General features: G+C 43.4%; 1 protein-coding gene across 5 annotated transcripts in view; it reads left to right on the top strand.

Annotated features, from left to right (window-relative positions):
• The window catches only part of PIK3R1 (phosphoinositide-3-kinase regulatory subunit 1), a 44685-nt gene extending 22491 nt beyond the window's left edge, over positions 1–22194 (top strand). Inside the window, exons 1-15 of one of the 5 annotated variants that reach the window (XM_073680201.1) lie at positions 2064–2312; positions 6246–6338; positions 6758–6832; positions 8813–8944; positions 9482–9686; positions 9808–9887; positions 15491–15596; positions 16088–16186; positions 16295–16475; positions 16568–16693; positions 16957–17099; positions 17264–17440; positions 17540–17608; positions 18129–18296; positions 18386–22129. In XM_073680201.1, coding sequence (XP_073536302.1) covers positions 2168–2312; positions 6246–6338; positions 6758–6832; positions 8813–8944; positions 9482–9686; positions 9808–9887; positions 15491–15596; positions 16088–16186; positions 16295–16475; positions 16568–16693; positions 16957–17099; positions 17264–17440; positions 17540–17608; positions 18129–18296; positions 18386–18575 — 1989 coding nt within the window. In that variant the 5' untranslated portion in view covers positions 2064–2167 and the 3' untranslated portion in view covers positions 18576–22129. Of the gene's footprint in view, positions 1–2063; positions 2313–6245; positions 6339–6757; positions 6833–8812; positions 8945–9481; positions 9687–9807; positions 9888–13655; positions 13877–14786; positions 14939–15490; positions 15597–16087; positions 16187–16294; positions 16476–16567; positions 16694–16956; positions 17100–17263; positions 17441–17539; positions 17609–18128; positions 18297–18385 lie in introns of those variants that run through there. The other 4 variants (XM_073680200.1, XM_073680199.1, XM_073680203.1 and 1 more) reach the window with 4 other exon arrangements.
• Positions 22195–23323: the final 1129 nt, after the last annotated feature.

Genomic DNA, 23323 nt, shown 5'->3' with positions numbered 1-23323 from the left:
TCACACGTTTACTGAGGCTTGAACTGTCGGGACATGATGTACAACACCTCAAAGACCATTCACCTGCATTTGCGCTTTGAAACCCGAGTGCTAATTAGGAAAGCAGCAGTTATCGGACTTTGTCAGCTGCTGTAATATGCTGCAAGCTTGGTACCGGACTGTGCCGGGAGAGGCGTGTAGAAATGGGGGGAGCGCATGACATGTGCTATATCTCATTGTATAGAGTTGGCATCAGTCTGATCTATATATTTTTTTTTACTTGTATGTTAAGTAGAAAGTTGGTTGCCAAGTGTAAGGTCTTACCGAGCTCAGATATAGAATTGTGCCCTCCCTGATAAAGACTGCGGGGATAAATGTACATAGACATTCCCGTTTCCTCCATTAGTCCTAAAAGTGCAGCTGACTGTCATGTAAAACAGATTAGAAAGGGAAAGACCACTGTTCTTTTGAAAGAATTGTGTGTTTTGAGGAAAGGACTCGAGGTCCAGACTTATTGAGGTTGGAACCTCCGCACCACAAAAACAAATCTTGTCCAACGTTTCGACCGGCTTACACCCTGCTTGCCGCATATCCCGAATCCCGGCTCCTGCTCCACACATGTCCTCCTTGACATGAAAGAGATCTTACCTTTTACTTTATTGCTCTACTAGATTTCTGTCTACCTGCACCCACAACAGATGTCCTTGACAAAGACCGTTCCCGGTTGAAACGTTGGACAAGTTCTGTTTTTGACTCCTTGCTGGATGAAAATAAATTTTACTCTGCAGCAAGACCCACAGTCTGATTTCATTTTCTTTTGTGGTGCTGAGGTTCCAACCTCAATGCGTCATGTAAAACAAACACTATGAGATTAGACCGTCATCCGCAAGCAATTTTGTATTTTTCAGGAATTTTCTAATCCTTCAAAATCTAGATGGAGAAACTAGATTGGTAGCTTTACTGGGGTCTGATGTGGGCGATGCAGATCTCTGTTCGAAGAATATACTATATTGGCAGCCAAAAAATGGCACTACCTGTTGGAAATGAGTATTAGGGCATGGTCACACTGTTATTTTTTCTTTTTTTCTCTTGGATATTGTAGCAGATCTGCTTTGAATACGTTTCCTAATAAATTCAATGGGAAATCTACATTGCTTTTCATATAGCAATTATTTTTTGGGCTGGGGAGGGGCGAGGTTTTGAAAATGTCAGATTTGGTGTGGGGTAGAGGGTAAAAGTGATACGGCAGGTCTTTGTTTTGGAAGCTTTGTGGAATCTGCCCCGGTCTTGACACCAGGAAGTCAAAGGGCTGCGAAGAAAAGTTTCAAAAACTGTTACATTTTTTTGAAACTTTTCTTCACAGGACTGGTGCAGATTCCACAAAGATTCCGAATCAAAGACCTGTAGATTTTTTTTTTTTTTTAAATCTTATTTGATTTTTCAGACTCACTGTGAACATACCCTCATACTTTTTGTTCTCAAACTTGATGCTATAAAGTGAGTGGTGAAAATGAAGACCATCTAGTTCAACCTGAGCATTGCTTAGGAGGACGTCACCAAATTTTCTCCCATAGTAAAGCGCAAGAATACTAGAAGTTTTCAAGTGTAGGGATTAGTAAAATTGGCGCATTTGTGTCTTTCCCGGACCTCTTTGTCTACCCCCTCCGTACGGGTCGCTGCACAGTGCACACAAGCCCGTGTTCTCCTTTTTTCATACAGCAGACAGAAGAAAAGATTGGAGCTCGGTATGTGTCTGGAACAAATATAGACGCTATAAGTTTCCACTGGGCTGTGCCAGGTATTGGCTTTATAGTATATCTTTCTGCTGAGGACCTCTCCAAAAGGTGCAGCTGCGAGCCGGTTTCATCTTGCACTGTGCAGCAATGTTTGGCACGGCCTTCAATGTAAGGTATGCTGTCGGCTCCAGCGTCTCTGTTCGGACCTGTCTCTGTTACCAAGACACAAGAGCCAGGGGATTGGAGGGCATCTTGATCTATGAAGCCAACTGATTTGCTGCCGCTCCATGCAAGTAAAAATAGACTTGGTGGAAAATGCTGCGTGGGTGACATGTCACTGACAGGCTTCTTGTACTACCTGCTGGAGACCCCACCACTCGATCACACTCGTCCATGAGGAGCTGCTCGGACAGTGACCTGAACGCCAAAGTCCGGCTAAGGGGGGAAGAAAGATGATTGCGCTCAGCGAGAAACTGATTGAGGACTGTAGCAAGGGGATCAACAAGGTCGCCAAGTTTCTGAAAGGGGGATTCAGCGCTCCGAAGCTGCAGGCCGTCTTTCAGAACAGCTGCAAGAAAGCACAAATCCTGGTGGCAGGTACAGAACATGTAATGGGGTCTCGTCTAGACACGGAGCGCTCTTCTCTGCTGGTGCCTTTCTTCTATGTTTGCGTTTGTCGGTGGCTTTAATCACTGGTAAGAGGTGGGCAGTGAGCGCTCCCGGCCCATTCCGGCTTCCTGCTTCTGCTCTGTGGACCTATTTATTCATGCCGGGGACTTCTGCATGTTCATGTCCCCTCCTTTCCTTCTCTTTTTTTTTCCAAGCCTCGATCACACACCCCCGCCACTGAACATTTTTATAATTACAATTTCCTGTCTCCCTTCCTAAAATAAAAAGGGGCTATTCACCGTCCCGCTGCAGAGTCCAACATTTGCATTTTTCAGCTCTGAACAGGAGGTAGAGGGAGTTATTATATAATGCTCCGAACTAACGTGTCCGCCATAATCACAGGCGTCGTAATAAGACAAAGCCCGCTATACTGATCTGTGGCGAGGGAGGGGGTTCACAAAATTAATTCTGCTGAATCTCCATTTACTGTTTATATATGAGATGTTAAAGCCTAGTCACTCTTATGGTGTATAATATGTATTTGGTGTGTGTGTACATCTATTGTTCCCTGGTAGCAGCCATTCGAGGCTGGGGAGACTAATAGTCTGCCTAGCTTGGTCAGTCAGGAGACTGCACACTCCTCAGCATTTGCTGACACCCTCCAATTGTAAAACTACAACCCTCAGCATGCCCTGCTCGCATATGACACGCCACCCCTTCTAAAACTACAACCCTCAGCATGCCCTGCTCGCATATGACACGCCACCCCTTCTAAAACTACAACCCTCAGCATGCCCTGCTCGCATATGACTCGCCACCCTTTCTAAAACTACAACCCTCAGCATGCCCTGCTCGCATATGACACGCCACCCCTTCTAAAACTACAACCCTCAGCATGCCCTGCTCGCATATGACTCGCCACCCCTTCTAAAACTACAACCCTCAGCATGCCCTGCTCGCATATGACTCGCCACCCCTTCTAAAACTACAACCCTCAGTATGCCCTGCTCGCATATGACACGCCACCCCTTCTAAAACTACAACCCTCAGCATGCCCTGCTCGCATATGACTCGCCACCCCTTCTAAAACTACAACCCTCAGTATGCCCTGCTTGCATATGACACGCCACCCCTTCTAAAACTACAACCCTCAGCATGCCCTGCTCGCATATGACACGCCACCCCTTCTAAAACTACAACCCTCTGCATGCCCTGCTCGCATATGACTCGCCACCCCTTCTAAAACTACAACCCTCAGTATGCCCTGCTCGCATATGACACGCCACCCCTTCTAAAACTACAACCCTCAGTATGCCCTGCTCGCATATGACACGCCACCCCTTCTAAAACTACAACCCTCAGCATGCCCTGCTCGCATATGACTCGCCACCCCTTCTAAAACTACAACCCTCAGTATGCCCTGCTCGCATATGACACGCCACCCCTTCTAAAACTACAACCCTCAGCATGCCCTGCTCGCATATGACTCGCCACCCCTTCTAAAACTACAACCCTCAGTATGCCCTGCTCGCATATGACACACCACCCCTTCTAAAACTACAACCCTCAGTATGCCCTGCTCGCATATGACACGCCACCCCTTCTAAAACTACAACCCTCAGTATGCCCTGCTCGCATATGACTCGCCACCCCTTCTAAAACTACAACCCTCAGTATGCCCTGCTCGCATATGACACGCCACCCCTTCTAAAACTACAACCCTCAGCATGCCCCGACACACTTTAGCTGTTGTAAAACTACAACTCTTGACATGCCTCGACAGCATGTGATACTACATCTGCTATGAAACTACAAACCCCAGCATGCTCCGATGATCCGCACCACTACAGTTACTATGAAACTACAACCCCTAGCAAGCTATGATGGCATGTGACACGCTAGCTGTTGTGAAACTACAATCCCCAGCATGCCATGACAGTCTGCGGTGCTCCAGCTGCTGTGAAACGACAACTCTCAGCATATCCTGACTGCTAAACTCCTGCAGCTTGCTGACCCCTGCCCTAGATGTTGGTACCCTATTATTGACATGAGAATTGACTGTGTCCACATTACTCTTGGGAGTGCAGGGTATGTAAAGCATGAGGGACAATCCACGGATTTTTAGCTTTGGCCAACATCAAAGCTGAAGACTTCTCGTTTTGCGGTCTCTCTTGGAAATTCACAAAATAACTGCCTGTGGAATTTCCAATCAATCATGTGGCGATAATTAGCATCTCCTCCCGAGGTATTAATCTGGCAGCGTTGTGCCTGCACTTTGCCCTTCTCCTCTGCTGCTGATTGTGCAAGTCTACAAGAAGAGAGCGATTAAATGTGAGCGGCGAGGTAGCTGCCGCCTGTAAATTGCAGCGGATTAAGCGGGGTTATTCTGTAATTCCTGTAAGCGCTGGATTAATTGTTCTCTTGCCTCTGTCGCTGTCATGAAGGCTTTTTATATGGAGCTTTGGTTATGTTTCATTCGGATGCCTAAACTATTAAACTGGGTACAGCAAAGAGAATGCCAGGGAATAGCATGCCGGGCAGCAGGGAATAGCATGTCGGGCAGTGGGGAATAGCATGCCGGGCAGTGGGGAATAGCATGCCGGGCAGTGGGGAATAGCATGCCGGGCAGTGGGGAATAGCATGCCGGGCAGTGGGGAATAGCATGCCGGGCAGTGGGGAATAGCATGCTGGGCAGTGGGGAATAGCATGCCGGGCAGTGGGGAATAGCATGCCGGGCAGCGGGGAATAGCATGCCGGGCAGCGGGGAATAGCATGCCGGGCAGCGGGGAACAGCATGCCGGGCAGCGGGGAATAGCATGCCGGGCAGCGGGGAATAGCATGCCGGGCAGCGGGGAATAGCATGCCGGGCAGCGGGGAATAGCATGCCGGGGAATAGTTTTAGCTGAGATTTGTAATTTTTTAATAAGGCGACTGTTTGTTCAAATTTGATTTTGGTTGGGTTTTTCTAGATTGATTTTGCTATTTTTTTTGGGTGGGTAAAAATAGCAGATTTCTCTGTGTCAGAACAGAGTGCCCAAACCGATCCTCTTATTTTCCATTCCTGACCGGATAAATGGTTTTCCTCCTATGTGAAGTCTAATAATGGCGGCTTTTAAGGAAATGGTGCGGTGCAATACTGTGCAGTAATCCTGGTCTTTCGCTCCCCTGCCCTTGTTGCCACAGCTGTGCATTGCTTATAATGTCCCATCTCGCCCTAAAAGCTTCCAGTGTATGAACTTTTCCTGTTCCCATTATGTTTTACTTGGATCCGGCTTCTGCTAAAATAAGCAAATGGAGCTGCACAAGCCACGGAGATTGGAACATTTTTATATTTTGTTTTTTTTGCTTGTTTTAAATATGGCTGCCCTCGTGCTCCACTTCTGCTTATGAATGGGCGTTTATAAGAAAGCAGATGTCTTTGCCAGCTGCTAAGCTTTTTTTCCCCCTTGTAATTGTATTCTAGTGCTAGTTACACAAATTCTCGTATGTATTTGATTTTTTTTTTTTGTCTGTTTTTATAAAATAGATTTTTTTTTCGAGTGTTGCAAGTTGTTGCACAGCATGGGGTTAAGAGTTGAGAACTTTTAACCTTAACCTATCCTGCTTTTTTTCACAATACCTGCTGAGACATTGCCCCAAAACGCAGCAGTGTGCTCAAACTTCAGGATCATACAATCCACCCTCATCTCTGGCTCCCCCTAGTGGCCTGTGGCTGTATGCACACCCTCACATATTGGTGTCTTTCCAGTGTGGCGGGCCATACAGGTGATGAAACCGCCTTGTCTCTTGTGGCCATCTCTGATTTATGGAACATTTGCTCAGACTTTTGTCAAATATAAAGTGTTTGCTCTGAGTTTAAAGTTTAACTCTCCGGTTTCTAAGTAGCTGAGAACTAATGACCTCTTTTTTTTTCTCCTGTAGCTTTCATGCTTCCTGATCTGGCCGAACAGTTCTCCTCACCAGAGCCGGCCCCACCAGTCCTTACCAAGCTGATCGAGACCTTAGAAAGAAAAGGTATGGAGTGCATTCATCATACTGACCCCTTCTACCACTGTGTATGCAGCAGAGAATATATGTATATAGCGGGCACTGTATTGTGGCCAGATTCCCCCCACACACTTCTAATGAGCTGAGCTTTTCTGGGGATCTTGTATCTCTCATGTGAAGCACAGAAAATCCAACTCTGTAAAATAAACAGGTGACGTTAGTATAGGAGAGAGATGATCAAAGTATCTGACCTGTAAAAATCCAACCTGTCTGACCAGAGACTTGGGTCAGCAGAGCCTGTCAAATAAATGAAGCTTTCCTAGACTTGCAAGCATGATAAAAGCTAGTGAACGATCTGCTGCTGCCATCACCGTAACTAGAAGTCAACGTCTTCTTAATTATTGTGAAAGTATTGACAGTGCTGCTCATCGCGCTTTTTCTTTCAGGCTTGGAATCCACATCGTTATACAGAACCCAGAGCGCCGTCAGTGTGGCCGAGCTCCGCCAGAACCTCGATTACGGTACGAGCCTACAAGACTGATAAAAGAGGATTGTTGCATGTTCAGGAGCACAGAGCTCCCCCAGCTTATTTGCTGGGGGGATACTGCGCTCCTGATCACTGGCAGTTCAGACCAGCAGCATGGCTGAGCCATTGGCCTGAACTGCACCCTCTCCGATGCTGAAAACAGAGGCAGCGTGGAGGAGGACAGATGGCAAGGCACAACAATTTTGCCAGCTTCAGAGCTGCGCTCACAAGCTCTATAGTAAAGAACTTGCATGTGCTGCAATCATTGCCTCATCTGATAGACTGCTCCTTTGCAATGAGAAGTAAACTATAGAATGAAAAATCCTTCCGAGCTCGTAAAAAAAAAAAGAGGATTTTTAATAAGAATAAATTGCAAAGTTGTATTTATTAGCACTTTGTGATTTTACGCAAGAAGATGAAGACAGCTCCTTTAATTACAGCGTAATCCTGCTTCATGGAATAGATGAAATATCTAATGTCCTCCCTTCCTGGTGGGTGAAGATCTTTAATTTCAAGGGGTCACCCAGCCAAGTATGTCTTAGGATGCGATTAAAAAGAAAATGGGAATACTTTCCCTACCAGTGCACCACCGCTCCTATTTTCATACTGTCCTGCTCTTCTCCCTGTCTCTGTATGGATAGATGCACACGTCACCGCTGCCGCTAACCACTTATTGGCAGTTGTCACTTGTCTGTACTGACATGTCATTGATGGAGCATAGAGACCATGAAAACCCAGGAAATGCTGGAATCTGAGTATTAGGAAATTGCTGTTTTTATTTTATTTGTATAGCATTATTTTACAGCATTTTATGGTATTTTAAGTGGCGTGGAGAAAGTCTGTGACTGGATGTCCCCTTTAACTTATTTGCTAATTTCAGGCTGTCATGTGAAGAATGAATTGTTTCCATTGTGATGTGAATGGGTGTGACGCTGTGTGACCAGGACAATCCTAACCAGTTACTTTGAATATTTTCGTCAGGCTGTTCCATTTTCAGCCAGTAGATGGTGCCAGAAACCACACAATCCAGAATTCGCTCAGGTTCTCAGATTCCTTCAGATTTGTCTTTATGGGTTCATGTAAAAACATCAAATTTTCAAAATCTCGCCCTCTGCAATGTTTTTTTTTTTTCTTTAAGTAACAATTATTTTTCTTTCCTTTTTATACTTTAAAGAGGCTGTCTGAAAAAAATATTATTTTTAATTAAGCCATTACTAAAAAAAAATAAATAAATAAAATAATAACGGAGGCATACTACCCATTCAGAGCGCACAGCTTTGGACGTCTGCTTTGATAGCGGGGTCTGCCCTATTCAGTAGTCACAGCACAGAGATGGTTCTCCGATCACGCGCTCTGCTAGTCACCTGACTGCTGCAGGGACTTCTGAGTGGGACAGTCAGGCGCCTGTGCTGGATCTACGGGGGGTGCTGGACAGTGAATATCCCTCTGTTTTTAATATTTCTAATCAATCCATGGCTTAAAAAAATAAAAATTATATTGCTGTTTACACTCCAAAAAGTAGTTGCCTGCTTTTTTCTCGCCCCCTTTTGGAGGTTTACACTCCAAAAAGTAGTCACCCGCCTTTGTCTCGCCCCTTCCACCCCGGATGGAGAGAGAGCTCTGCATTTGCAGAAATCTGAAGCTCATTGTTTATTTTTCTTTAGTATATTTTCTGCTCACGTTTCTGGAGACTCCTGATTTTTGTCGTCCGCTTGCCTTGCCCCGGAGCCTTCTCCACCCTTTAAAAAAGCTTGTGTGTGTTTATACAAAATATTGACAGGCAAAACACAGACTTGTTAAAATCGCCTTCTTATAACCTTGTCGCCCGGGCTTCTGCAGCCAGTATTGGGTCTTGCTATCCTGTGAAACGCTAGGTAGATTCAGCATAGAGCGCAGCCTTTGTGCTATGTGATGTGCTTGTAGCATTATACCTATTTAATCCATTGATCTTGTATTTTTTTTTTCTCTTTTCCAGATACTGCTCCGACTGATTATGAACATTTTGACGTCCCTACTTTGAGCGACGCTGTGAAGAGGTTCCTGCTAGATCTGCCTAACCCCGTCATTCCAGCCGCCACCTACAATGAGATGCTCTCTGCAGTCAGAGGTGAGGATCCTGCCCGGCGCTGCTCTTTATTCTGTCCGCTGTCAGTATGGTTTTAATGCTTTAATTCTGAGAAGAAGGCAGTGATGTGTAATGGTTAACGATATGAAGGTCTCTGTATCTGTGTGCAGACAGAGGTAATTGTTAACCTTTATCAGCTCTGGCAAATGGCTTGTATTTGGGGAGGACGCGGTGTTCCTGGTTCAGGAGCCTCCGCAGGATTCGACACCTGCTGCTCACTGCGCCGCCGCTTATCTCTTCACAAAGTCCATTCAGAGCAAATGTAAGGATGTTTTGGTATCAACCCACAAAGCTAGCATTCTGTCACATGCTGCCGATCAGGATAGCGATCTGATACCCTTCAGAGGAGCAGGAGCTGTGGGTGCCGCTCCTCAGTCAGTGGCAGGTGACCGGTCGCTCCTCCTAGTTAACCTGGTCTGTAGTTGCAGTTTAGCTTTTTCATCTTTGCAGGATCTTGTGTGACTTTTGGACTAACCCCCCCCCCCCCTTTTTTTTTTTTTTTTTTTATTTACCTATCAGCAGAATCGGTGAACTCGGACGACTACGCTCAGCTGCTGCGGAAGATCATCCAGTCGGCGAATGTGCCCCAACAGTACTGGCTCACCCTCCAGTACATGCTGAAACATTTCTTTCTACTTTGTCAAAGTTCCAGCAAGAACTTGTTAAGTGCAAAGCTACTGGCGGAAATCTTCAGCCCACTTCTCTTCAGAAACCAGCTAGGGAGGTAGGTAACAGCATTACGGAGAGGCTCGGCATCACTCTTACTGATGCTATAGGATCGACAAATGCAGCCTGTTTTTTTTTAATTTTTCTGTTACACTGACTTTGCTTTCTGCGTTTTGCAGCACGGACGGCCCTGAATACAGCACTCAGATTCTGGAAGTTCTTATTGCCAGCGAATGGAACGAGCAGCAAGCAGCGCCAGGTACGGCCATTCTTTCCTTGCCTATAAGATTGCAATGAAGTTTGCCTTTGGGCTTCTGCTTGTAAAATTCTTAGAAAGATCAGGGACTGCCAGAGTGGCCAGTAGCTGCACGATGCGGGTCCTTTTGGGTGTGGAGTGGATTGTAGCCTATATCTGTGAACACCACATACGAGTGGTGAAGCTGCTTCTTCTCGCTTTTTGTGGTGGTTACTTTTTATTAATCCTGATGCTTAAGGACCGCTTATTTTGGCTGAAAGGTTACATTTGTTATAGGGGGCATTCTCATTTGGGACATTTATAGTAGATCCATAAACATCTGATAAATGCAGATTCCACCACGCACAATGTGAATGGGGGCTCACCTTGTGCCACGTGGAGTGGTGCACTCACCAGGCACTGCTGTGGGAGCTCTGACTTATCGAGTGCAGTACATAGCCGTCAATGGAGATTTTATCCATTCCTTGCAGTACAAAATTGATAAGGTTCTACCTCTGTGACCCATGTCCCAGGTGTGAATACCCCTTTTAAAATCTGCTGTAAGATGACATTAGTTACCCAATAGTTTAAGAATTTGCAGCTAGGTGCTGGCTATAGGTTTGTTTGAGGCTCTCTAGGCCAAATTCAGACATTCATGATATAAGGACCAACCATGGGTCTCCCTGTCTGAACTCAACCGTTTTTGGGTCAGAGGAGAGCCATAATCGGGCCATCTATGTGTTTCCACGGACGTCTGAATGAGGTCTTCAGAGTAGAGGATTTGCTTCTTACCGGTTGCACAGAACCCAATTTGGAGGACCTTTTTCTATTTTGCTATATTTTACTGCTTGCGCAAGTTGAAAATGAACTCTGATCTTCCATGGAGCAGTACATGGCGATAACTGGCAGTCCTCCCAGGCTGCTTCTACTTTTTATGAAATAATTAGAGGCTCCCTGCTCCTCCGCAGACGTAGTCTGTCCACGTGCATCTTGTTAAATCCTGTGCGCGTCACCGGAGAACGTGCAGGAGACCACATGTGTGACTGCCAGTCTAGAGTGCAAGCTCCCAGGGTGAACCCAGCCTTGCAGAGTAATGTTGGCAATAAACTGTACTGAATTCAGTGGGGTTTTTTTTTTTTTGTTCCCATTTTCAGTCTTGGCATTAATTTAGTTTTTGGTTCTTTTTCGAGCTTTATCTGTTAATCTGAGCCCTGACGCCCGGAGTGTGTGGTGGGGCGATGTCTGGCTGCTGGATTCCCCTCGGAGGAATTGTTGTGGTTCGCCAGGTGTCTTCCTCCTCTGATGGGAAGGATTTCTTGGTTAATTGTTCTCTTTTGACCTTTTCTGTGCCTACTGTTAACCCATATTAGATTAGATGTGTACCCGTGCCCCTCCATCACGACTGCTCCTTTACACGGCTGTGTTTGCTCTCTTTATTCCTTTTTTTTATATTTTTTGCTCTTGCTAAAAACAGAATTGATCCCGTTAGAGGGGAAGTTAAAAATTGCAGAAGGAAATGCAAATTGCACATAAAGTCCTATAGATAAGGTAGTGTTAGGGTCTCATTCTGCAGCGTGTAGTCTTGGCAGTGAATGGCACTGCATTGGCGCACATACCCGTGTTATGCATGCAGGGGTCCGGACTGTTGTGATGGGCACCCCTCCCATGTTGGATCAGCCCTGTCCCCATTATCCTGGCTCGTAGTGGTAATCTGGTGGTAAGTTTTGGGAGACAAGAATTCTGACGTGTCGGAAACTTGGCGGCGGGCGTGAATGTTTATGGTGTCGCTGTTTGGTAACACAGGTCGTGTTGTGCCTTCATACTTCAGGCCAGTCAGCAGATGCACTTATATATTCTTAGTCCATATCATTTACATCTATAATTGAGCTGTAAACCAAGACCTGTTTGTACATATTTTCTGTGTCGACCTGAGACGCGCTGTACCGCGGGGTAAAGCGTCCATACATCTGTCCTCGGCTGCACCTTTCAGTGGAGATTGGCACAAGGTTATTTTCTTAGTCAAATACTCATTGCAAAAGTCTGTGGATGCCTTCTTCCTCACTCACTCAATGTTTTTTTGTTTTTTTTTACGCAAGGTTTCTCCTTTTTTTTTTCCTTTTTTTTTTTTTCTATTCTCTTGCATATGTGCATTTGTCTTGAAATGAGTTGTTTTTTTGTTTTTTTTTTAAAAAAAAACCAAGATAATTCAATAGTCTTTTCTGCTTTTTTTTTCTGCAATCATCTGATTCTTAGGTTTTTTGCACCCTTTTTACAATGACGTCATTTTTCAATGCAGTTAGTTAATTGTAAGTACGACCGACTACTTCTGCCCGTCATACTTGCTTTGACCACCAGAGGGAGCCCTTTAGTAAGTGTCGTCATGTTGGAGCCTTTGTTCTCAGGATGTGAAATCTTTTCCAGTCTCCATGATGGAGCGGAGGCCGCTGGCTGCCGTCAGTCCCTACTGCTTTATTAACTTCAGACATACTGTCCCATTAATTCTTTGCCCTAACTGCTGCGATTGGTTCTAAAGTGCAATTATTATGTTTTTTTTATTAAACAAAATAAAATAAAGCGCCGGGCAAGTTAATATCTTGGATTCATTGTCGCTGTGTGACTCATTTTGGCGCCATACATTGGGCATCTCAGAAATGCTTGTCTCCTTGGTTGGTGACGTCTTGGCAGAGAATGGTGAATTGTATGACATTGTCCTCCGTGATCTGCGACTTTCGCCGACGGGATGCAGATTTGTTGTCTGGCAGGAGTGACATGTCAACTGCGGCATGTGACCACGACCGTAAAAATCCAATATGGCGGATCAACTTTGCAACATATTCCGGTGACAGGAGAATGGGGATGTATATGGCAACCTCCATCTGTAGCGCTGTCACATGTCGTATCCCTGTTATATGGCGGGTCATTTATCACCGCCAGCAGGTCAGTTAGGCCATCTGCTGGCGTTCAGCCCTGCCACAGATAATCGCCGTGCATGGCGACACGAAAAATCTTGTGACCGCTGATCTACATGGCAGATCCTCCTATTAATCTTTGGTGGCATTTGTCCTTTGTCATAAGAAGATAGCAGCGCTATTATACAGCGAGGTCTGCAGAATGCACAGAGCGGCCGCCATGTGATGCGGGAATACGGGCTGAACAATGCACATCTATCCTCCCGCAGTAAACTGATTAGTCACGGACGCTGTGCAAGGCAGCAGTTGCTGGCAGTGCAGGGGTTAACCAGCTGCACAGTACCGTACCTGTCCTCGCCTCGGGGTAGATTCGTGGTACGGGGGGTGGGGGATGCGTGTAGACTTGTCTGTCTTTCTTAGAAGCAATTTTTTGTTTCACTACTGTTCCCTTGCAATTTTTTTTTTTTTTTTTTTGCTGAACAGACTTCCTGAATGTGGCCGCTGTCAGTCTGCTGCCCTGCGCGAGAGCCCTGCTCCTCGCACTCAGCGACAGAGGCTATTTTAAGTCCCCGCACAATGGTCGTCTCAGTTACCGAGCTAAAACCAGAGCTGCTCCCTGCACCAGCCACTTGTTAGCTGATGACAGCTTCGCCGGGTGATTGACAGCCTCTTCTCTGTCCTTCCCACCCCCACCTCCCCAAATCCCTAGCTCAGCAAATATTTGAACCTGCTTGAGTTAATCATGAAACTGAGATCTTTATCTGTGAGAGACGTGCAAGCCAGAGTCTCTCCCCCTCCCCTCCTGGCAGCCAGCGCTGCACCGAATTCGCCTTCACTTTTTAATCATTAACTGGAAATGAAGGACTAGATTCCAGCGCACGGCGCCCAGGTCTGATTTCTGAGCCCAGACTCGCAGGAGCTGCCGCTGACACTTCGCCTCTGGGATACTTAAAGGAATTGAACTTGGGATTATCCAAAGCACTTTATTTTATTTTTCCTGGAATTTTGCTTGTTTTTTTTTTTTTTCTGGATTTTTTTTTTTTTTTTAATTTTTCTATTTTTTGACGGATTTATAAAAGCCGAGGACAATGCACGATATCCTGAGTAAGTAGATTCCGCATCCCCATGCTCGGTCCCTTTGTCCGCTCTCCTTCGTGTATCTGGCTCGTACTTAGTGACTTTTCTGAGGCTGAAGAAGGGGTTAAATTGCCGTTCTGCTCTACCTGCATCCATCACTTACCTGTCTCTTCCATCACCCATGGCCAGACATTTCCAGCAAGCCGGACTGGTTTGGTGTGCACGCTCGCTGCTCATGTATGTGACAGGGCCAACCAGCTTTTTAACACTTTCTAACAAGTGGCTCCAGGGGGTGTGTTGCCTTCTGCCCCCGTTGCCCAACATGTGCCACCCCTAGGCTCTCTTGTTGAGGATCCACATCTGGAGAATCGCTTAGTTTTCTAGTGGGTGTGAAGACTTTTGCAATTCCCCTAGTTTTAAAATTGCAGAAAATGCTGAAGGTTGTAAGGGAATGATCATATTTGCAGTATTTAACATTGGAAATATTCATGCACCCTTTTTTTTTTTTTTCCTTTCTGTTCGGCCTCCTTTCCATAAAAGCGGCTGCCTTTGTCTTGCCCTCTGGGCTATTAGTTGCCTGCGTGCAGCTGGGGCTCTGCTGGCCGTACATGTGCGAGAAGAAAGGAAAGTGTCAATGGTACGTGCCGCAGGAGATCAGCTCAGTCGGGCTGCTAGCCACGGACCGTACCATGTCACAGCTGTAAAAAGGGGATTGCATTGTGCAAGCGACGTTATCAGATGCAGCAGCCACATAAAAAAAAAAAAAAAAAAAACTTATTACATGCGTGTTGTTTTTTTTTTATGGTGCTGTCAAATGCAAATCTCCAGTGTAGAATCTGCCTGCGAGAGACAGGAGTGGCCCATTAATGGTCCAATGGCTAGGACGGCTCTGATGGTGATGTAATGGGTTTCTGTGCAGCCCCTTAAAGGTTTTAAATGAATTCCAAGACACCATTTCATCGGAGGGCTCAGTTCTTCTTACAATGTGCAACGCTATGTGGAGCCTGGATGAAGGGGTGCCACAGTACGACAAGTCTGACTCGCATTTTGAGGGCGATTTGATGTTTTACATAGAGATGGATGCTCCAGGTAATGTGTGCTGCACGTGTGGGTGGGTGTGCGTGCTGTATATCTCCATTGTGTCCTCTCTTATACAGCTCTTTGTTAGACTCAGCGCTGCTGCACTTGTTCTCCTCGGCTCTGGTTCCCTTTTGTTCGCAGTCGGTATATAGTTCGGTGCTGCGGAGCCTATTGTTCTGGGGTTAGGGGGCGATTTAGGGGTTAAAGCCAGTGCTTTTTGTTGCGTTCAGCTGCCGCGATGATACTGAGCCAGATTAAACTGTCGTCTTTTATAGAGATTAGTGTGAGACGTATCTGGGTCACAGATTGATGCTTTTAGCAGCGTGACTCCGTGCAGTTATCTATGTCAATTTTTTTTTTTCTTTTAATTTTCTTTTGTTTAGAAAGTACTACTTTCAGCCCCCACGTTGTTCACCTGCTTTGCAATTTAATGAAGGCAGGTTCTGCCTAGTAACGCCGTACATTATTTTTTGATTTTATTCTGTCTATTGTGAAATTTCAGATTGTGACCTCGTTTTTATTTTACATCATTTATTGTATTTTTTTTCTTTTCTTTTTCAGCACTGCCTCCAAAACCTCCCAAATCCACCACTGCTGTAACAAATAACGGTACTAATCACAGCATGTCGCTGCAGGACGCTGAATGGTACTGGGGAGATATCTCAAGGTAATGCCAAACCCATTGTTTGCCGCTTCTTGCCTGCATGGGCCTGTGCTAGGTCTAGAACTTCTAGAAGAAACCTCTGCACCTCCTTGAGTTGTCTTAGAAGAAATGCAATAATTAGTTGGGTCTCTAGACATGTGGAGACCGGTGGCTGGCTTTACTTAGAAATGCTGTAAATGTAGAAGTTTCTGTACAGCCATGTAACACCCACTTATGGGTTAAGTGTTGGGGTCCTTGACTCCCTTCTGGGTCCTTGACTGCCTCCACGGCCAGGGTCCTTGACTGCCTCCAGCTCTGAATGCTTCAAATGAATAGTCAAAAATAGTTGTCAGAATGAGGTGCATTGGGCAGCAAATGGCACTGTCCTATTGAAACGACCCTGTCTACACATGTGGGTAGTGTTACCCTTCAGTATACGCTGTTGTATCGCCTCATCCATTATTGCCCCCATGGCTCTTTTCAGATTTCTAACTTTAATAAATGTTTTATTACAGGGAGGAGGTAAATGAGAAACTTCGGGATACCACTGATGGTACCTACTTGGTACGAGATGCATCTACAAAAATGCTTGGGGATTACACACTTACACTAAGGTGAGGAGCATGTTGTGTGAGAAGTCTTACGGCATCAGCTGGAGTTTGGTTTTGTTTTACTTGTATTTTCCATATCTATAACTGTCATTTATTCCCTTTTTTTTTCAGGAAAGGGGGAAATAACAAACTAATTAAAATATTTCATCGAGATGGCAAATATGGCTTTTCTGACCCGCTGACGTTCAACTCGGTGGTCGAACTCATCATCCACTACCGGAATGAGTCTTTGGCCCAGTATAACCCTAAACTAGATGTTAAGCTCTTGTATCCAGTATCCAGGTTCCAGCAGGTAAATATATAAGTTGTAGTTGTCCACCTAATGTTGCTCTCGGGGTTTAGAGTATAGAGAAGTCACCATTATCCCTTTTTTTTTTTTTAAAGGATCAAGTGGTGAAAGAAGACAGTATTGAAGCTGTTGGAAAGAAGTTGCACGAGTATAACCTCCAGTTCCAAGAGAAGAACCAGGAATACGATAGACTGTATGAGGACTATACAAGGACTTCTCAGGTAAGGCTTTACATTTTCTACAGGCTGCAACTTTTCATGGCCATTACTTTGCTTAGGTTACCATGAAATATCCTGTAAAGGGATAGGTTCAGAGTTTTTTGGTGTATGGTGGATTTTAAAGTGAGGATCCACTTTAAAATCCACACCAAAAAACGCTGAACCTATCCCTTTAGAATCTACAGAAAAAACTGAATGAACATACCCTAAGGCTCAGCAAGTGAGACATTTGCCGAAATTGACCGAATCCTCTTTGATTTTTCTAGGAAATCCAAATGAAAAGAACAGCCATCGAAGCATTTAACGAAACCATTAAAATATTTGAAGAACAGTGTCAAACCCAAGAGAAGTACAGCAAGGAATACATTGAGAAGTTCAGACGGGAGGGAAATGAGAAAGAAATTCAAAGGTACGTGGGGTCTTGCACAGCAGAAGTAAAGTTTCTTCTTTGAGAGTGGTCTCCAGATCATTAAGGAGACAGAATGGTTCTTTCTTAATAATGAAAACTAAATACTTCCTTGTAGATGCTGATTTCTGTCAAAAGTAACTTATATTTTTTTTCTTTCCTATTAGAATCCTTCATAATTATGAAAAATTAAAGTCTCGGATCAGCGAGATCGTTGACAGTAAACGAAGGCTGGAAGAAGACCTGAAGAAGCAAGCTGCTGAGTACCGGGAGATAGACAAACGTATGAATAGTATAAAACCAGACCTGATACAGCTGAGGAAGACCAGAGACCAGTATTTACTGTAAGTCCTTCTCCACCCTAACCTTCACCTGTCTGCTTGCTGTGAACATAATATCAGGCCTCTTCACTAAATTTTGTCCCCCTTTTCTTTGTGCAATAGGTGGTTGACACAAAAAGGCGTAAGACAGAAGAAGCTGAATGAGTGGCTGGGCACGGAAAATACAGAAGAGTAAGTGTGCTTAGGTTATAATCATGTGGGTAGGGGGCTGCTAGGCTGAATTAATATGCCTTTTTCCAAAATACATTACCAACCCTAAAGTTTATTACCATAGAAGTGTCCAAACAGCCAGGGATAGGTTACCAATTGAGATTTTTTTTGTTTTTTTGACTGAGGATTGTACCAAGAAAATCCTCTTTATAGCTTTTAATATGGTTGTAATACATCTAATGCAGGGTTTTCCAGCATGAGAGAACATGCATAGTGTTATAATACATTTGAGGTCACAGCAGAAAGGGTTCATAGGCTGTCTAGAGGAATGATAAGAAACGTGCATTTTATCTAGCAGCTCTGCCAGTCACCAGAACATGCCATTGCACAATAGTCAGAAAGATAGAGCCAGGGATATATCGTGATTTACACAACCTCCACTCTACTACATCTAGTGTATAGATGGCCCAATGCCGACCACTGCTCTTCACTTTTCTAAAGGCTTTTAATTAAACAAGTTGTTTTCTTCCCCACTTTGCAGTCAGTACTCCACGGTGGAAGATGAGGATTTACCCCACCATGACGAAAGAACGTGGAACGTAGGGAATATTAACAGAAATCAAGCCGAGAGCCTGTTACGTGGAAAGCGAGATGGAACATTCCTTGTGCGGGAGAGCAGCAAGCAAGGGTGCTACGCCTGCTCAGTGGTGTACGTATCTTTTCACTACGCATCCCCAATACTTATGAACGCCCATCATCCATGCTGTGTACTTATGACTTCATTTTTTTCTATTGCAGAGCGGATGGGGAGGTCAAGCACTGCGTCATCAACAAAACCCTTACCGGCTTTGGATTTGCAGAACCATACAACTTATATAATTCTCTGAAAGAACTGGTGCTACATTACCAACACACGTCACTTGTACAGCACAATGACTCTCTGAACGTCACACTAGCAAACCCAGTATATGCACAGCAGAGGCGATGAGCACCCGACAGACTCTGGAGTCTATTCCCGTGTCGACAAAGTTGATGCCGGTTTCGGCAAAGGAAAAACAAAAAAATCCTAAAAGCTCCCTCGTCGTCCGCCTTCTTCACAAGATTGAGCTGCAGTATCAAAGCTACCTTCAGATGAGATAAGAGCTTTCTTTCGCCATGGAAGCAGGAGATGAGTGTTAAGCTGTGAATGTATGTTTCTAAGCTATCGTGCTTGCTTTGCAAGATCGAGAAGCACAGCAACAGAAAGATATGCTATTATAAGCCTATCTCCCGGCCTGCAGGTACCGCGAGGCCTTCACCATGGTGCTTGTTTACGTTCTATTGAAGCTTTACCAGCTTGAATGTTGGTCACCACCGATCCAAGAAGCCAAGGTGTCTTTTTGCTAGAACAGTACTGTTGTTTTTTTTTTTTGTTTTTTTTATTTTCTTTGTTTTTTTTTTTTATTTTCGTAAAGGGGGAAAATACCGTTCCAGAACATCCTTTTTCAAGGACCAGTGACATATTGCTAAGTGGATCTACCCACACAGCCTTGCGGATTGTTTCTTTTTTTTTTTTTTTTCTTTCCCCCCCTCAAAATAAAAGATTACAAATGTAGCAGAACGGCACTTTGGGAGAAACTTTTGGATAAATGGAACTTTTTACAAATTTGCTTCAACCCAGGCAAAGTGCCAGGAAGTGTTTTACTAAGACTTTTATCGTCTAAAGAAATGATTTCTGTTAAGAAAAACCTATTTAATATGGACGATGACAGGATGGAAACTGATAAATCGTATATATATATAAATATATATGTACATAGCAATGGGGACAAGCTATCGAAAAAAAAGAACTTATCAATACCAAACTGTCTTTTTATTTTGCTGACTGCTGAATCCTTAATGCTATGCAACATCCGTTTTCTTTAAGCTGTTTTTTTGTTGTTTTTTTTATTATTTTATACGTACCAATAACAATTTTTCTGTCCACGAAATGTTACTTTTTTTTTTTTTTTTTTGTTAGTTTCTTTGTGTTTAGGAAATGTGCAGTACATCGTCTGGGGGTGTAGAGGTGGAGATGGTAATAGCCGAGGTGAAGAGAAATGATGGGAATTTAAACGAGCTATTTTACCATGAACCTTGTATAGAGTAACTTGGCGTTATGCCCAAGATTAAAGAAGAAGATGATAACTCAGAATTCATTACAGATATTTGATTAATGCGTTGTTGGGCAGTGCCTAATGAGCTTCAAAGCTGCTTTTTTAAGAAAAAAAAGAGAGAAAATAAACCATAAAAATATATAAATATATAAACCTAATAAATCAGAGTTTGACAGTGTTTTATTATGGGTTGTTTCTAATGATGGTACTTTGCGCTACTGGCGCCTTCTTGTCCTCTGTCCTTACTGTTTGTGACTAGGTAGAAAGCCCGCACAAAACTTTCTGCTTCCTGCTCAATATGAACGTGATAACCCCCCCCCCCATCATTTCAATTGTGTAGCATGCTAACCCTGCCATACGTAACTTCACTGCATCGGTTTTAAAGAAACTTTTAAGGCTTTTAGGAGGGGAGGGGCAAATTTTTTTTTTTTTTTTTTTCTTGCCCAACTTTTTTTTGTAAAAAAAAAAAAACTATAAAAGTCTTTTTGAAAATTATTGCAAATGAGCATGGGAATACTGTGGGATACAAATGTCATCTTGTGGACCTTTTTTTGTTACTTTCCTGGCACTTTTTTCCACCGCTCGTTCACAGGCCAATTGTTATTTTTTTTAGGCATATTGGCTCTGGAAAAGCGGCGACACGTACTGCTCGAGTTTTGTATTCTATAGTATTTGCGATTGCCTGCCTTCGTAGTATTTGCTGACATTATCCAGTCCGCCTCTGTGACTATCTTTAACATTTAGTCCCCCTCCCTGCCCTATACATTGCTTTTACCTTTTCGACCAGGATGAATCGTGCTCGGTATTCTTCATCCAACTTTGTTGAATTGTCTGCCATCTCTAGCTTTGTAATACTCGAGAGATGAGCATTAGTAATGACGTATTCTGAAAACCAAACTATACTTTAATAAAAGACTCTGCTGAATTTTAGAAAACTTTTTTTTGGCTTGTGTAGATTCTACGTCAATGTGATGTCGTCATCTTAAAACTTCATCATCAAATTTTTTAATCTGTAGACTTCCTTGGAAATCTAATTGTGCTTGATAAGTTGCTCCACGGCTATGAACTATTTGGTACTTGGAATTTACACCATGCAATTTATTTTATGGTTATAAGACGATTATTTTTTTTTTCGTATGCAGTTAGGTTTTCTCCTTAAGACTCCGGGATAAGTATAATTGACTTGTTTCCCATTCTAAGCCATACTTTTTTTTCTTTTTTTTTTCTTAACTCTGTTGTAGTTTTTATTACCTTTTTACAAGAGGTTTTCTTAAGACAAATTTAAGTCTATGAATTGCACATGCACTATTCATCAGATTCAAGGTACACCAGGCAGATTTCTAAAGCACAAGAAAATGTAAATTCAATGTATACTATGTTTGGGTAAGTGTAGAGAAGGAACAATAGGCTGGAAAAGGGGCTTGTTAAAAAAAATAAAATAAAAATTCTGGAAACAGCACAACTACTATTTATGGGCTGTATCTGGTATTACGGTTTAATTGCACCTAGCTGCAATACCAGCCGCAGCCTATGGAAAGGAGTGGCGCTGTTCCTACAGGCAAGAAAGAAAACGACCCTCTAAGAGAACTTGATTATTATTGCGGTAGGAATGAGATCTGAGGCCACAAAATCTACACTACAAGTTGATGCAATGGGGAAAAAAAAGGGCTTTTTTTTTTTTTCATTTCGTGCATATCAAGTACGAAGATCCTATGTAAATATCAGCCCTTGGTCTAGAATACACGAGCATTTTGTATTCTAATGTTGGTTTTTCTCGAAAGGCGACTTGTATTTTTGCTTTGGTGGTCTTCTGGTGCAGACAACCTTCAGCACTCGAGACGGCGCTGAACTACGTTCTTTTATGGTGCTCATCTCAATGGTGCTGACCGCATGTAAAGCAATTAATGGGAGTGCCAAAGCCTACCTGTCCCCTACTGTGAATAGTTATTTCAAACCCAATGTACCCAAAACCTCTACCCCTCTACATGGAGAGAACGGACTGCGTCAGAGCTGAAGATATCTGAACGAACTCGCTGAATACAAAGCCATTGTGATCTTTATCCAGCCGTACGTTTCCAAAATGGCTGATCTTTTGCATTGTTGCCAAGAATCCTCAGATATCTTCAGCTTTGGAAAGTTGCTGAAACATATATATGTGAACAGCAATAGATGTCCTTCATGTAAAGGCTTTTACCTTTTAGGTTTAGTTTACATTGAGCTAGAATTGTTGAAGTCTCTACTCATTTCCAGTCTTGACAGATTGCTGCCCATGATATAGGCTTGGTCATGCATGGTTGTCCGATATTTTTTATTTTATTTGGACAGACCTCTCTGTGGCGTTCTGGATCTCTTTTTAGAAATGGGCGGCAGTGTGCTCATTGCCTGGCAGAGGCGAAACATGCCAAATTTTGTATCCGGAAAATAACGGCTTAATGCGTCGATATTTATGACTCGCTATGTCAACGACTTCATATTATTTGTCACCGTATGACTGCATTAGCTGCCCAATGTGCTGCTAATTTTTTTTTTTATTCCTATTTCAGATGAAATTATGTTCAATGTTTGTACAACATTAAAAAAAAAAAAAAAAAATAATGACTTTGCTAAACATCATTAATTCTTTGGTCTTTTGTTAGGGAGGAAAAAGGATGGTTAGTAGTTATTTGCCTTTACAAGGCAATTAATAAAGTTGTGCCTCTGAAACTTTTGAGCTATAGCTTTGATAAAGCTCCGTGTCTCGTTTTAAGTTGCTTTAAAACATTGTATTAGACCTTCAGACAAAATAAAGATTGTTTTGAAAACTAACTTTTGCTTGAACGACTTATTAATACTGAGTAAGATTGTATCCAATGCTACCGATATTGGTTTGCAGGCAGTTTATACAAACTCTTTCTATGTTCACACGTTGCATTTTTGCTGCTTTTTTTTTATGCAATTTTAACCTGCGTTTTACAGTTCCGGCAAAGGCTATGAGATTTCAGAAACCTCATGCGCACACAGTTTTTTTTCCCTGACTGAACTGAATTTTGAAAACTGCAGCGTGTCCCTTTCAGCATTTTCGCAACGTTTTTCACCTATTGAAAGCAATGAGTGAGTGCAAAATCGCAGGTATCAGGTTTTGCTGCATTTTTGGTGCAGAAAACTCAGGAAGTTGCATCATGTTTTTTTGGGGGGCACTAAACTTTTATCAGCACGCACAAGAGACAAATGTGCCTGAAAAAAAATCACAGCAAAACCTTTTCGGAAGCAGCAGCTTTACTGCCAAGAGCAGGTTTTGCCTGTAGCAAAAACTCAATGTGAACATAGCCTTAAGCAGCACTCCTTGAAATATTTATACACTGATGTATGCTTTAAGGGGACAGAGTAGGAAATGAGGTAAATGCGTAATATTTTGAGTCCTCCTAATATTTTGTTTTACATAGTGTTCCTTTAAAGTGAATGTGTTTATAAAAACCTGTTTTGAATTCTAGGTAATTTTTTTTTCTATAACTACAAATTACTGCATAGATTATATATAATGTATGTGTGTGTGGATAGAGATATCTATACCTTGCAGATTACTAGGCCCAATATTAGTCTCACTTCCTGTCTGTACAGGAAA

This window comes from Phyllobates terribilis, unplaced genomic scaffold, assembly GCF_046119375.1.
Source record: "Phyllobates terribilis strain yellow unplaced genomic scaffold, ASM4611937v1 Scaffold_1__5_contigs__length_1240528914, whole genome shotgun sequence".
Lineage (NCBI taxonomy): Eukaryota > Metazoa > Chordata > Amphibia > Anura > Dendrobatidae > Phyllobates > Phyllobates terribilis.
Note: the sequence above shows the minus strand (reverse complement) of the source record. Positions and strands in the feature narration are given on the sequence as shown.